The sequence below is a fragment of the Asparagus officinalis genome, chromosome 4, assembly GCF_001876935.1.
Source record: "Asparagus officinalis chromosome 4, Aspof.V1, whole genome shotgun sequence".
NCBI lineage: Eukaryota > Viridiplantae > Streptophyta > Magnoliopsida > Asparagales > Asparagaceae > Asparagus > Asparagus officinalis.
The window spans coordinates 80,849,660-80,863,224 of NC_033797.1; the positions used below are offsets into that span (position 1 = coordinate 80,849,660).

Sequence of the window (13,565 nt, forward strand, 5' to 3'; positions counted from 1 at the left end):
GTTAACAATGAAAACTACTTCCTCGATGCCGTTCTCGGTTTAGTATCCGTATATGATATATGACCCTGTTGCCATCCAGTAGAGCAATTGCAATCGCTTTCGACTACAAGAGCTTGTCAGTGTTTTTTTTTTTTTTTTTTTTTCCATAAGTTCCGATAGTATGTTAGGTTTTTTCACTAAGCGAGCCCGGCCCCCTCATTTCTCTGTCAGTGTTTTTTTTTTTTTTTTTTTGTTGCCATAAGTTCCGATAGTATGTTAGGTTTTTTCACTAAGCGAGCCCGGCCCCCTCATTTCTCCGTCTTGAAAGAAAATGTGAGGGGCAGTCCATTCAGAGGAAGAGCGAAAGGTCCGAACTGAATTCCAGTATCGGATCCAGACAGTGACCACCTGAAAGGTACCCAGCAATGATCGAATCAGAATCAGGAAGGGGAAATTTTATAGCTCCACGGACTCGACTCTTTTTTTTTTTTTTTTGTGTGTGTTACTAATTATGGGAAAGAGGCTGATAATGATAACGACTCATGTGAATGGCAATGGTGTGGGCTTGTGATTACCTGTACTTTGTAGCGAGGTGGTGGAGGAGGACCAGAATCTCCAGCTTAGCCAGCTCATTTCCAGGGCATGAGTGGGTCCCACTGCCAAAGGGCATGAAGGTGTTCGGCTTTGGTGCTGCCTGCATGATGAAAGGGATCAGATGATTTCGCCCTCGATAGAATATATGATTGAAAAAGATATTATTCTTTAATTTTTTTTTTTCCAACTTTTTTTAAATATATATATATTTTTTTTACCTCGAATCTCGAGGGGTCAAATTTTTCAGGCTCAGGGAAATTGTCCGCACTGTGGTGTATGTTCCTAAACAGGGGGAGGACTTTCCATCCCTTCGGAATGAGGTACCCTGCGGTACAAGTAAGAAGAAACATGCCCCTTTAGTCCCGAGTTGAAAATAAAACTCTATAATCTTCGACTTAATTAAGAAAATAATAAAACTCAATAATATCTCACCTCCGTACTCCACATCCTCTACTGCTTCTCTGAAGGTGAAGGATAGAATGGAAGCAACTCTCATGGTCTCCTGAATCACTCTCGAAGTAAAAGGCATCCTCTTCGTGTCAGCCCAAGTTAGAGTCTTGTCTCCTCCCCCCGCCATCTCCTTTTCTCTGATCACCTCCTCCTGCTCCTCCTACAGGAGACAAAATTGTACATCGGTTTAGCTGCGTGCGTGGGGCTTTAATTTTTTCTTTTTCATTTTTTTTTCTTTGGGGTGGGAAAGCTGGATAAATTTGCAGCTTCAAAACTTACCGTAACCGCTTTGAGGATGCTAGGGTTCTCTCCCAGATACTTAACGATCCAGGTCAAAACACTGGCGGTGGTATCACGAGCGGCGAAAATGACTCCAATGATGTTATCGGCAATCTGGTCATCAGTGAGGGCCTCTTTCGATTCCATGAACGAACCCAACAGATCCCTCCCCTCTACATTCCTCTGCCTCCTCGACGAGATGATCTTCGCAACAATCTGGCCCAGCTGCTGCCTGGCCTTCATCGATTTGTGAAACAGAGTCCCGGGGACGTTAACAGGCATGGAGTTGTACCCCTTCTCCAATGTGTAGTAGCACTTCTTCAGCTCTTCGATGGACGATATCTCATCCTTGCCGAATATCGACAGGAGCGCCACGTTAAACGCGTACTGAAAAAAAAAAATTCAAAAGGGAAATTTTCTTGATGAGCACACCGACACACGTATGTAAATATTCCTACTCTTCTACTTTTTTTTTTTTCCAGAGCTAGCGAACACAGCAGCCTTACGGTTTTCATTTCTTGGAAAGTGTTGATTTCCCGCCCGTCCCAGGACCGGAGGGCGCGCAGCGCGACGTCCTCGATCCAGGGGACGCTGGCGCGGGTAGCGTCAGGCATGAATGCCCGTAGCACGAGCCTCCGGAGGCGGGCGTGGTAGTCTCCCTGCTGGAAAAAGATGGCCTGGGGGCCGAGCATCCTCTCCTTGCTGGCGCGGGAACGTCCGGGCTTTGAAGAGGTGGGCTTGGTGACGAGGACGAATTTGGCGGCCTCGGGGCTTGAGACCATGATGCAGGGGCAGCCCAAGATGTGGGTTTTGAAGATGGGGCCGTATTTCTTCTGTTTGAGGGCGAAGAAGGTGTTGGGATTGTTGGAGTAGAGCTGGAAGGTCTCGCCGATGTAAGGGTAGCCCATGGAGCCTGGAGGGAGAGGTGGGCTTTGGGCTTTTGAGCTAGTGGGCCTTTTCTTTGAAGATAGGGTGCAGAGGAGGCAGAGGAAGGGGAGGAAGATGAAGAGGAGGAAAGAGGAGAGGAGGAAGAGCATGGAAACGGTGGATGTTGAATCCATGCCTTTGGTTCTCGAGAGAGGGAGAGGGGGGGTTAGAGTGGGATTAGGATTGTGTTATTTAGTGTTGAATGGAAAGGGGAGACGAGGGATGGGTTTATATAGGGAACGGGGGAATACATTTACAGCTCGAATCCATCAAAAGTGGTGGGGGACTATGTGGGTGAGTGTATGTAGGTTCCAGCTCACCTGTCCTATGAGCATAGATATGAATGGGAACTGGGAAAAAAGAAAAAAAGGGAACTTTTCTTCCTACTAGGTTCGTATTTAGTGTTAACAAAATGGAGGGGTAATTACCTCTACCCCATTTTAAGTTTAAACTTAGTCCTTTCTTTGGAACTTAATTAGCACTTTAGTAGTTGGGTCTAAATTGCAACTTTAACTCCAATAGATTAGTTTGTTAGCAATGTCCTGAACATAATGCGCGCCTCTGATGCTCAAGTCAGCCGATTCGTTAAGCTAGAAGATAATGAAAAGTAAACAGTAACCTAAGGGACTTTAGAAATAAGATGAGGAGTCTCACATGAAATCACGACTTACTTTCTTTTTTTTCCTATGTTTTAATCTTTATATAGTTTGATGAAGACTTGTCTCCCTGTGTATTTCGTTAAATTCTTCATTTTGTTAGATCACACTTCAGATTGGCTCTCGTGGGCAAGACTTATGTCATTAAAGGAAAGGAAAAAAAAGAGACTTGCACGGCTACCGACGTAACCAAGTCAGATATGACATGACGACATGAGAAGTGGTACTCTAGCGCAGGCTTTTGCCGGCAGCATTTGCTTGAGTTGCCCTATGTCACATCCCACCTCAAAGATCATTACTTCTGCCATGTAGGCATGGCAAGGTTGGTAATTCTATATCAGGCTAAATTGCACTGAAATGCCTTATTGTTTCCCAAGAAAGCACTTATATACCTCAAGTTTCAAAATAAAGAAAAAAATACCCTAAGTTGTTCGCATGTGAAATTGGATAATGATGTAAATTTAACCTTAAAAGACAAAAATACCATTCTACCTAAATAACTCCCCATGGTTAAAACTCCCAAAACTTCAAAATTACAACCAATTTTCTCAAAATCTCTTTCTCTTTCCCAAAGTTCTCGTTGAGGAGCACAATGAATTGCAGTAGGTGGTCCTAATTTTAGCATTTCATATTGGAGAAAAATACCGAGATTTCATAGATTCAAGTTCGGCGATTCGTTTTTTAAGGTAAAGCCACCTCTTTTGATTGATTTTGACATAACAAGGAAGTCTATTTAGGGGGGAATTGGATTTGGGTTTATAGGGAAGAAGATGAAGTCGAACAAGTAGTAGGAATGATATTTAATAAAAAGTCAGGGGTTTTGGTAGAATGGTAATTAATACAACAACTAGGGACAATTGGCAAGAAAATTAGTCACATAAGGCAGCACGTGAGAATATTTTCGGAATATTCTCACGACTAGTTGATAGAAGGTAGCTAACTACACTTTTGTTTACAACTTGGGCTATGATTTTGATCCTTTTAAAACTTAGGGTATATAAGTGTTTTTTTGAGAAACAATAGGGATTCAAGTGCAATTTAGCCTCTTTATAATAATCTCGAGTATTCTAGAATGGTCTAAAATATTCTAGAATGTTTCTGAATATTTCTGAAATGTGTAAGAGCACTCTAGAACATAGTGGAATGTTCTCATGTAGTGTGGAATATATTAGAATGTATCAAAAATTATCGAATATAGTAGAAAATAGTAGAAACGTCAAGAACTATGAAGAACCATGCATATTATGAATGGTTGTAGAGTTTTCCATTTGAAGAATGTGGAAGCCTATTATAGGGAGAACCTTGAATTGCCAAACATTACAACCAAACCTTCAACTGCCAAACATTTTCCATTTATGTGAGTGATAGAGAGGCTAAACTTGGTGACTTATTAGTGAGAGACTTGCTAAGTGCCACACATGAGTTTAGAAAAACTTAAGTCTGTGACACCTAGCACTCTAATTTACTAGATACCCCTTACCTTGTTAGAGCCTTTGGAAATTTGTTTTTGTCCTTGTGATTTGAGGATGCCAACACGGGGGGCCAGAGTACCATATAGTCTTCATGTATAAGGCTAAGAGGAAGTGACTGTTATGAAAATCAGTTCACTTTTACACTAATTTTGTAGATCTAGCTTTAGATGCTAAACCCTAACTCTAGATTTAGGTTTTACAAAATTACATTACATCAAGAAATCAAGAACAAACAATAATCATTGTAAAAAAGACGATTTTATGCGCTTCAAAAATGTGCCTTTTCCATAAAAGAAAGGAGAGATTTTTCTATAAATGTTAAAAAGAAATTATAACATATTTCTCACATTGATCCCTGACAAGAGTAGTCCACCTAGTTTCTAGTAAATCCTCACTATAGTAATATTTTTTTTGGTAAATCCTTACAAGAATAATCTCTTTTTCTTCTTCTTTTTCTTCACCTTCTTGATCTTAATGGCTTAATCTTTTAGCCTCTTCCACATGGCCATCATTCCTCAAGTTCCTTCTTGTTGTTTAGACCCAAGGAATGATCCTAATTTATAGAGTTATTCTATACAAGAGTTTCCTAATACACTCTAACTCAAATACTGGTTGTATAAGGATTCCATTTTGAAAACTTGTCTCTAGATTTGGCCAAATTCTTGTTAACTCAGTTTTGTCAAAATACAGTGAATTCAGTAGAATATTTTGTTAAAAAATATAGCATGCTACATCTTAATGCCCATGAGAGGATTGGGACAAAACCCTATTTGAATTCTGCTATAATTTCTTTCTTCTGCTATCATTTTTGTTTGTTGTTGCCACTATTATCGTCAAGTGCTTATGGTACTTGTTTCCTATTCCATAGCTCAAATTTTGAATCACATTCTGCAATCTCCATCTTGACTCAAATTTTATATCTTTCTTATCACTTGCTTCATCTTCAATGCTCTATATTGTATCGCGTATCATTCTCAAAACCATGAGGACCTAAACATCTTCACAATGTCCATTGAAGCCGCTCATCATTCCTAAATCCATAAATAACTTGATACCTTCACAATCTACACTTGAAGTCGTATACTATTGTGGTTCACATTGTTTTCAACTTTCACTAAATGAGTACATGTATGCCTTTCATAAATTCCAACTAATATTGTGTATTGCTCTCAATTCCTGAATACCATAATACTTATACAAACTTCCAGACAAGGTCATATACCAATCTCATCATGAGTATGTGCTTTTACAATAATTGCCAACTACTTATCTACCATGAAATCTGCTAAGAGTTAGTCTGATTTGTTACAGTTAGAATTTGGACTACCTTCTGACCTATTCATAATAATTTGAAAATCAGACAAGTCATCACCTTCTGACCAGTGAGAAAAACCTGAGAATCGACCCCTCAATCAAAGAGTGCAGCTTTCGATTCTTTGATTTGTTGACAAGCAATCTAGAATGTATGAATAGATAAATCTCAAACCTCCTTCGCCACTAGTAGGGAACCTTCAACCTCATGTGTCCCACATAAATGTTAGACCCTAGAGGGGGGTGATTAGGGTCTTATGCTAATCTAATCCGATTAAATGCCAATTAAAAACTAATTAACAAGTTATCCTAGCAAGTATGAAAAACAACAATGTATATGAGCTAGGATAAGCAATATGAACAACAAGATATATCCTAACAAAGAGATATAGGCAATGTAAATGCAAGGATATATAATCTCAAGAGTAAACAATCTAAACTAGATAGTGGGCAATATAATCAACAAGCAATATATAAAGGCGATATAAGATATGAACATAAAAGTAAGTGCGCCAATGCAATCACAAACAAACAATATGATTACGGAGTTCGGTCCTCACGACCTACGTCTCCGCTCCTCACCTCGAGGAGATCTCCACTATCACAACCGGGTTTTCTACGTTCACCCGAACAACGTTTACACCTCACAATACAATCACTATGCAATCACACCTCACACACTAAGTGTTGGTCCTAGCCCGTGTCCTCCTCCTCAAGTGCTCGGTTACAACCTCTCCCTAGGCACGTCAACCGACGCCACTCCTTTTGGATTTGACCCCGTCTCTCACCACACACTTCTCTCGGTGTACAAGTGTATTACAAGTGAATCCTCACAATTAAGCACAATATAAATCAATTTGATTGTTCTCTAAACAATGTGAGAACTCAATTAAGCACAACTCTTAGTCATAAACCCACAACCCCAAATTATACTATGAATGTAAATACACTAAGCTCAATAGGTTGTGTGTGAACAAAGAGATAAAACAATATAAACTCAATATGAAATCTAGCTTATGAAATTAAGAACAAACTTATAAAATGCTAGAATTGAGTTTAAGGAAACTTCTCTATAGATGACAAGAGAGAGGGAGAAGAATGAATGCTCAAACACCAAGGATGATCTCCACTTGCTCTTGTGAAATTTGCTCCACAAACCAAACTCTTGTAAATGCTTAAAAGCTTTTTAAACAAACACTAAAAACAAACTTAAACCCTTGATTAAAACTTTCTTAAACTAGTTTTAAAACTCTCTTCGTTTTTTTGAAAAGACATCAGCAATGGGGTATATATAATAATCATTCTAGCATCCGGTAAATATGATTTGGGAATAAACACCCAATAAATCCGGAGGGTTATATAAATGCAAACCTCTCATCAAAACAAAACAAATAATCATGAAAACAAAAGATTTTATCAATTATAAATTTATTTTCATAATCAAAATATTTTAAGACATAATTTTAAAACCAAGAAAGGAAAAAGTAAGAACACTAAAATTCTTGGTTTAAAGTTTAAATTTGTTTTGGTACCCAAGAACTCTTGGTACCAAAAGATTTAGGGACATGACCCCTATCATTAAAGTTCAAAGCCTTAGGGTTATGAACCCTCTTAGGCATATATGGTGCACGAACACGGTCATAACAAAAATTACTCAAATGACCCTTCCGATTGCAATAAGTACAATGGAAAGGAAGCATTTGCTTATGTTGACCAAACGGTTGTGCACGGGAAACTTTAGAAACATTTGCAAACATGGATGATCTTTTAAAATTATTTTGCAAATGTGAAACTCTCTTTAAATCAAAACAAAATTTGGCCAAATGACCAAATCTACCACAATGATCACATCTATACACATGAGCATGCTTATGATGAGCAATGGGTGCATGTGTGTGTACATGTGATGAAGAAACTTGATGAGATGCACAAGAAGGATTAATATTCTTATGTTTTTGTGCATCATAGCAAAATTTAGCTAAATGGCCTTTACGACCACAAATGGAGCACTTGTAAACTTTGCTATACAAGTGTGCATAGTGTATGGGTGATTTACTAGATTTAGCACACTTGTCCATAAGTTTCTTATGGTTATCAATGCATATTTTCAAAGTTGAATCTAAAGATGAAATACTATTTTTCATAAGATTCAAATCTTCATTTTTAGGCACATATGCATTTTTAGAAGTAGAACATAAATAATCATTTATAAAGGAAGCAGTATTATTTTGTATGTTCTTTACTTCTAACATGGCATTATCTCTTTCATGAGTTAAACTAGCAACGTTTGAAGTTAAAGAAACATGATCCAATTTTAATTTTTCATTGTTTTCTTTAAGGATCACATTTTCATTAGAAATAGTTTCAAACTTAGATGCTAACAACTCATGATCGGATTTCAAAATTTCATGCTTGCTTTGTAAATTAATGAAATCATTTTGCAATTTGTTAAAGGCATGTAATAATTTTTCACTAGCACAAGCAAGTTCATCATTAGGTAAATCATTAATAGATTTGAACTCGCAAACCTCACTAGGGCTATCGCCTAGTGGCCGTGTGCATGATGCTCCACATGAACTTGAAGCGGGATCCTCCAAAGCTTGTCGGATCGCCTCCAAGTCTCCTTGATGTGCTTCTATAAATATCCATAAGGTGTAAGCACTATCAAAATGAACAAACTTGTTAGACATAGATGAGTTAAAAGCATTTAACAAATATTCTAACAAAATGTTGTTCATAGTAAACATGCGATGATCATTTTTATTCCACTTGGATTTCTCCAAAATGGGCACAATATAAGCATCATCTATAATTTCCCATAAATCAAAATGTTTAGATCTAACAAATAGTTTAAATCTAACACACCATTGGGCATAGGGGAAATTGTCTAATCTAGGAGCAACACTAGAATCATAGCCTAAACAAGATGCATCATTCATATTCATAATTTGTAAAAATATATGCAAGCAAGATACAAATAAAGCTCAAAAATAGATTAGCACAATAAGCTAACTTGGATCTTTAACTCAAGGCGATTAGACCTTAAATCAAAGAGCACCAAGCTCTGATACCAATTGTTAGACCCTAGAGGGGGGGTGATTAGGGTCTTATGCTAATCTAATCCGATTTTATGCCAATTAAAACTTAATTAATAAGTTATCCTAGCAAGTATGAAATACAACAATGTATATGAGCTAGGATAAGCAATATGAACAACAAGATATATCCTAACAAAGAGGTATATGCAATGTATGTGCAATGATATATAAACTCAAGGGTAAACAATCTAAACTAGATAGTGGGCAATATAATCAACAAGCAATATACAAAGGCGATATAAGATATAAACATAAAAGAAGTGCGCCAATGCAATCACAAACAAGCAATATGATTACGGAGTTCGGTCCCCACGACCTACGTCTCCGCTCCTCACCTCGAGGAGATCTCCACTATCACAACCGGGTTTTCTACGTTCACCCGAACAACGTTTACACCTCACAATACAATCACTATGTAATCACACCTCACACACTAAGTGTTGGTCCTAGCCCGTGTCCTCCTCCTCAAGTGCTCGGTTACAACCTCTCCCTGGGCACGTCAACCGACGCCACTCCTCTTGGATTCGACCCCGTCTCTCACCACACACTTCTCTCGGTGTACAAGTGTATTACAAGTGAATCCTCACAATTAAGCACAATATAAATCAATTTGATTGTTCTCTAAACAATGTGAGAACTCAATTAAGCACAACTCTTAGTCATAAACCCACAACCCCAAATTATACTATGAATGTAAATACACTAAGCTCAATAGGTTGTGTGTGAACAAAGAGTATCAATAAAACGATTAAACTAAACTCAATATAAATCTAGCTTATGGAAATTATAATCAAAATAATAAATTGCTAGATGAGTTTAGAAACACTTCTCTAAAGATGACAAGAGAGTAGGAGAAGAGTGAATGCTCAAACACCAAAGGATGATCTCCACTTGCTCTTGTGAAATTGAATTCACAAACTCAAACCCTCAATTGCTTAAAAGCTTCTTAAACCAAACTTAAACAAACACTAAACAAGTTTAAACCCTTGTTAAACTATTTTAAAACTTGTTTAAAATATTTCTTGAGTACCCTTAGAAGTATGAGGGCATGGGGTATATATAGGCTCATGAAACAACCCCAAAAACCAATAAAAACACCCCCAAAACATTAAAATAAACAAAAAATAGAACTAGCTGTTACTGTAGCAACGGTCGGATGCTACAGTAGTTAGCAAAGCTGAGAAACGTCCAGAGACATTTCCGGTCGACCGGTCCGGTCGACCGGTGTTACTGTAGCAGTACGCAGCTATTTTGTAAAATCAATTTAAAATAGTAAATGAACTCCAAAAATTATGAAATGTTGTGGGAATGTTCTAGACATATAGAATAACATGTCAGAGAAAGAAATTCTGAAAAATATTTTCCCAGTTGAGAGAAATAAATATTTGAACACAAATTTACAGTTTCTGAAAAACTGTTAACATATACGATTTTGTAAAATCAATTGGGCACAGTAAATCAACTCTAAAAATAGTAAAATTTTGAGGTAAGTTTCTAAACATGTATATAAACATGTCAAAGAAAGAATTTCTTGAATATCACTTCCCATTTATGAAAACTCATCTATTTTGTAAAACATGCACGAACATGCACGAACGAAAAACATGATTTTGTAAATTCCATTAAACATAACAAATCAATTCCAAACTTGATGAAACTTTGAGAAATGTTTGCAAATGATATTTTGAACATGTTAGAAAAAGAATTTCTAAACCGAGTGTGTTGTGAAGTTTTCGGTGAACTAGAAAACCGAGTGTGAGGAGTGAACGTTGTTCGGTGAGTGTTGAAAACCGACATAGTGTGGTTGTTGTTAGACCCTAGAGGGGGGGTGATTAGGGTCTTATGCTAATCTAATCCGATTAAATGCTAATTAAAAACTAATTAACAAGTTATCCTAGCAAGTATGAAAAACAACAATGTATATGAGGTAGGATAAGCAATATGAACAACAAGATATATCCTAACAAAGAGATATAGGCAATGTAAATGCAAGGATATATAATCTCTTAAGAGTAAACAATCTAAACTAGATAGTGGGCAATATAATCAATAAGCAATATATAAAGGCGATATAAGATATGAACATAAAAGTAAGTGCGCCAATGCAATCACAAACAAACAATATGATTACGAAGTTCGGTCCTCACGACCTACGTCTCCGCTCCTCACCTCGAGGAGATCTCCACTATCACAACCGGGTTTTCTACGTTCACCCGAACAACGTTTACACCTCACAATACAATCACTATGCAATCACACCTCACACACTAAGTGTTGGTCCTAGCCCGTGTCCTCCTCCTCAAGTGCTCGGTTACAACCTCTCCCTAGGCACGTCAACCGACGCCACTCCTTTTGGATTCGACCCCGTCTCTCACCACACACTTCTCTCGGTGTACAAGTGTATTACAAGTGAATCCTCACAATTAAGCACAATATAAATCAATGATTGTTCTCTCTAACAAGGTGAGAACTCAATTAGGCTCAACTCAATGTCACACTATCCCAAAATTATACTATGAATGTAAATACAATAAGCTCAATAGGTTGTGTGTGAACAAAGAGTATCAATAAAACATTAAACTAAACTCAAATATAAATCTAGCTTATGGAAATTATAATCAAAATAATAAATTGCTATATGAGTTTAGAAACACTTCTCTAAAGATGACAAGAGAGTAGGAGAAGAGTGAATGCTCAAACACCAAAGGATGATCTCCACTTGCTCTTGTGAAATTGAATTCACAAACTCAAACCCTCAATTGCTTAAAAGCTTCTTAAACCAAACTTAAACAAACACTAAACAAGTTTAAACCCTTGTTAAACTATTTTAAAACATTCTCTATATATTAGAATTGAATGCAATAGAGGTATATATAGCCTCCCAAGAATTCAGCCAAAAATCCAAACAAAATGACCAAAAGGCCCAAAACAGAAGTTCTGCAACGGCTAGAAAAATAGCCGTTGGGAGACCTGACAACGATTCGGTCGACCGAAAAAATGATTCGGTCGACCGTAAATATTTGAACACAAATTTACAGTTTCTGAAAAACTGTTAACATATACGATTTTGTAAAATCAATTGGGCACAGTAAATCAACTCTAAAAATAGTAAAATTTTGAGGTAAGTTTCTAAACATGTATATAAACATGTCAAAGAAAGAATTTCTTGAATATCACTTCCCATTTATGAAAACTCATCTATTTTGTAAAACATGCACGAACATGCACAAACGAAAAACATGATTTTGTAAATTCCATTAAACATAACAAATCAATTCCAAACTTGATGAAACTTTACGAAATGTTTATAAACATGAAAACAAACATGTTAAAAAAAGAATTTCTCAAATTGAATTTCCATTTGTGAAAACTCATGTATTTTGCAAGTATGTCCAAAACATGAAAACCTAAAACCATGCATGTATATATATAACTATATATATACATAGAAACCAAATACGTGTGTGTATATTATATTGAGCTTAGAGTATCTAACACACATAATATAAATCCTAAACTAAATTACCCAAGCTTGATTGGTCTTCAATAAGTCTACTTGGTAATCTCGCGGATGAAGCTTGAACTTGATCTTTAACTTTGAATTGCAAGGCTTCACCGATATTCCACCAACCTCCTTTGGATATGATCGTTGAAGCTCTATTCCATCCATCCTCCAACTACATTGTTTGTCTACAATACATAGGAAAACACAAATACTAGACAAACAACATTAGTAATAAATTATTTGTTAAACATCATCAAAACAAGAAGGCCAACAATAAACTCTTCATACGACTTCCTTCAACACTTATCATTATCATCTGAGGCCAGTTTGGCGCCCTAACCATGTTATTGTTCTCTCTGACCTGTGCTACCAAATAACCTCCTCTTGTATTTATCGCGCCTTCGTGTGTCATGTTCTTCACTTATTGCGACTTGCTGAGTGTCATCTTCACCGTGTTTGGTTAGGCTCCTCTACCGCTTCATGTACTTCGTGCACCTCATATGTGTTGTTGATACTTTGCTTGTGATCTCCATCAATATTTGATCCATTGTTGTTCACATGCTTGCTGCAGAGGAGGAATATTCATCGCCATCAACTATCAGGTAACCTCCGCGGCTTGTGTGTGCCTCTATCTCTCCTCACCAACTGGCCCTATGCTGAATCCATCTTTATTCCATGCTTTCCCATACACTTTAGCGCTTTTTCTTGTAAGCACCATCTATGTTGCTGGGAAGGCTTTGGGCTCTATTGCTGCTTCTTGCTTCTATTGTTGTTGTTTGTACTGTCATTGTTGGAACTGGGATGCAAGCCTAGAGGGGTGTGGGGTAAATAGGATTGCTATATTTTTTCAACTAATTTAGAAGAGGCAGCTAAAATAAAATAAGTGAAAATCTAAAAGCAAACCAACATAGGAACACACGAGATTTTTATAGTGATTCGGATCAAAATTCTATATTCACTCTTTCTTATGAAGAGTCTTCTTCACTATAACTAGAGTTCACCCATATCGCAACCTGAATTTGTAGGCTTCAAAGACCACATCGTGGAATCCATCCAATACCAGTAATCTAACTTTAACTCTTCATAATGACCAGAAATAATCTAGCCCTAGCCAAACCCTTGATTGATCTGGCTTGAGTACATCAATCCTCAATTACCTAGGCTTGAGTACACCGTCAAACTTACAAGTTTGAATACAATTAACGGAAAATAATTAAAGCACAAAATGAATAATCTTACATCCCTTTACTAAACTGTTCTTCAAATCAATGAAAATGAAGATCCGTGAAGAAGT

General features: G+C 37.1%; 1 protein-coding gene across 1 annotated transcript; it reads right to left on the bottom strand.

Moving 5' to 3' along the window:
• LOC109837794 (abscisic acid 8'-hydroxylase 1-like) lies at positions 213 to 2,412 on the bottom strand. Its single transcript, XM_020406151.1, has 6 exons — positions 1,809 to 2,412; positions 1,303 to 1,689; positions 1,006 to 1,183; positions 792 to 898; positions 555 to 673; positions 213 to 387 (listed from the first exon to the last, which is right to left on the bottom strand). The coding sequence occupies exons 1-6, from the start codon at positions 2,361 to 2,363 to the stop codon at positions 288 to 290; spliced, it is 1,446 nt and encodes a 481-aa protein (XP_020261740.1). The 5' UTR covers positions 2,364 to 2,412; the 3' UTR covers positions 213 to 287.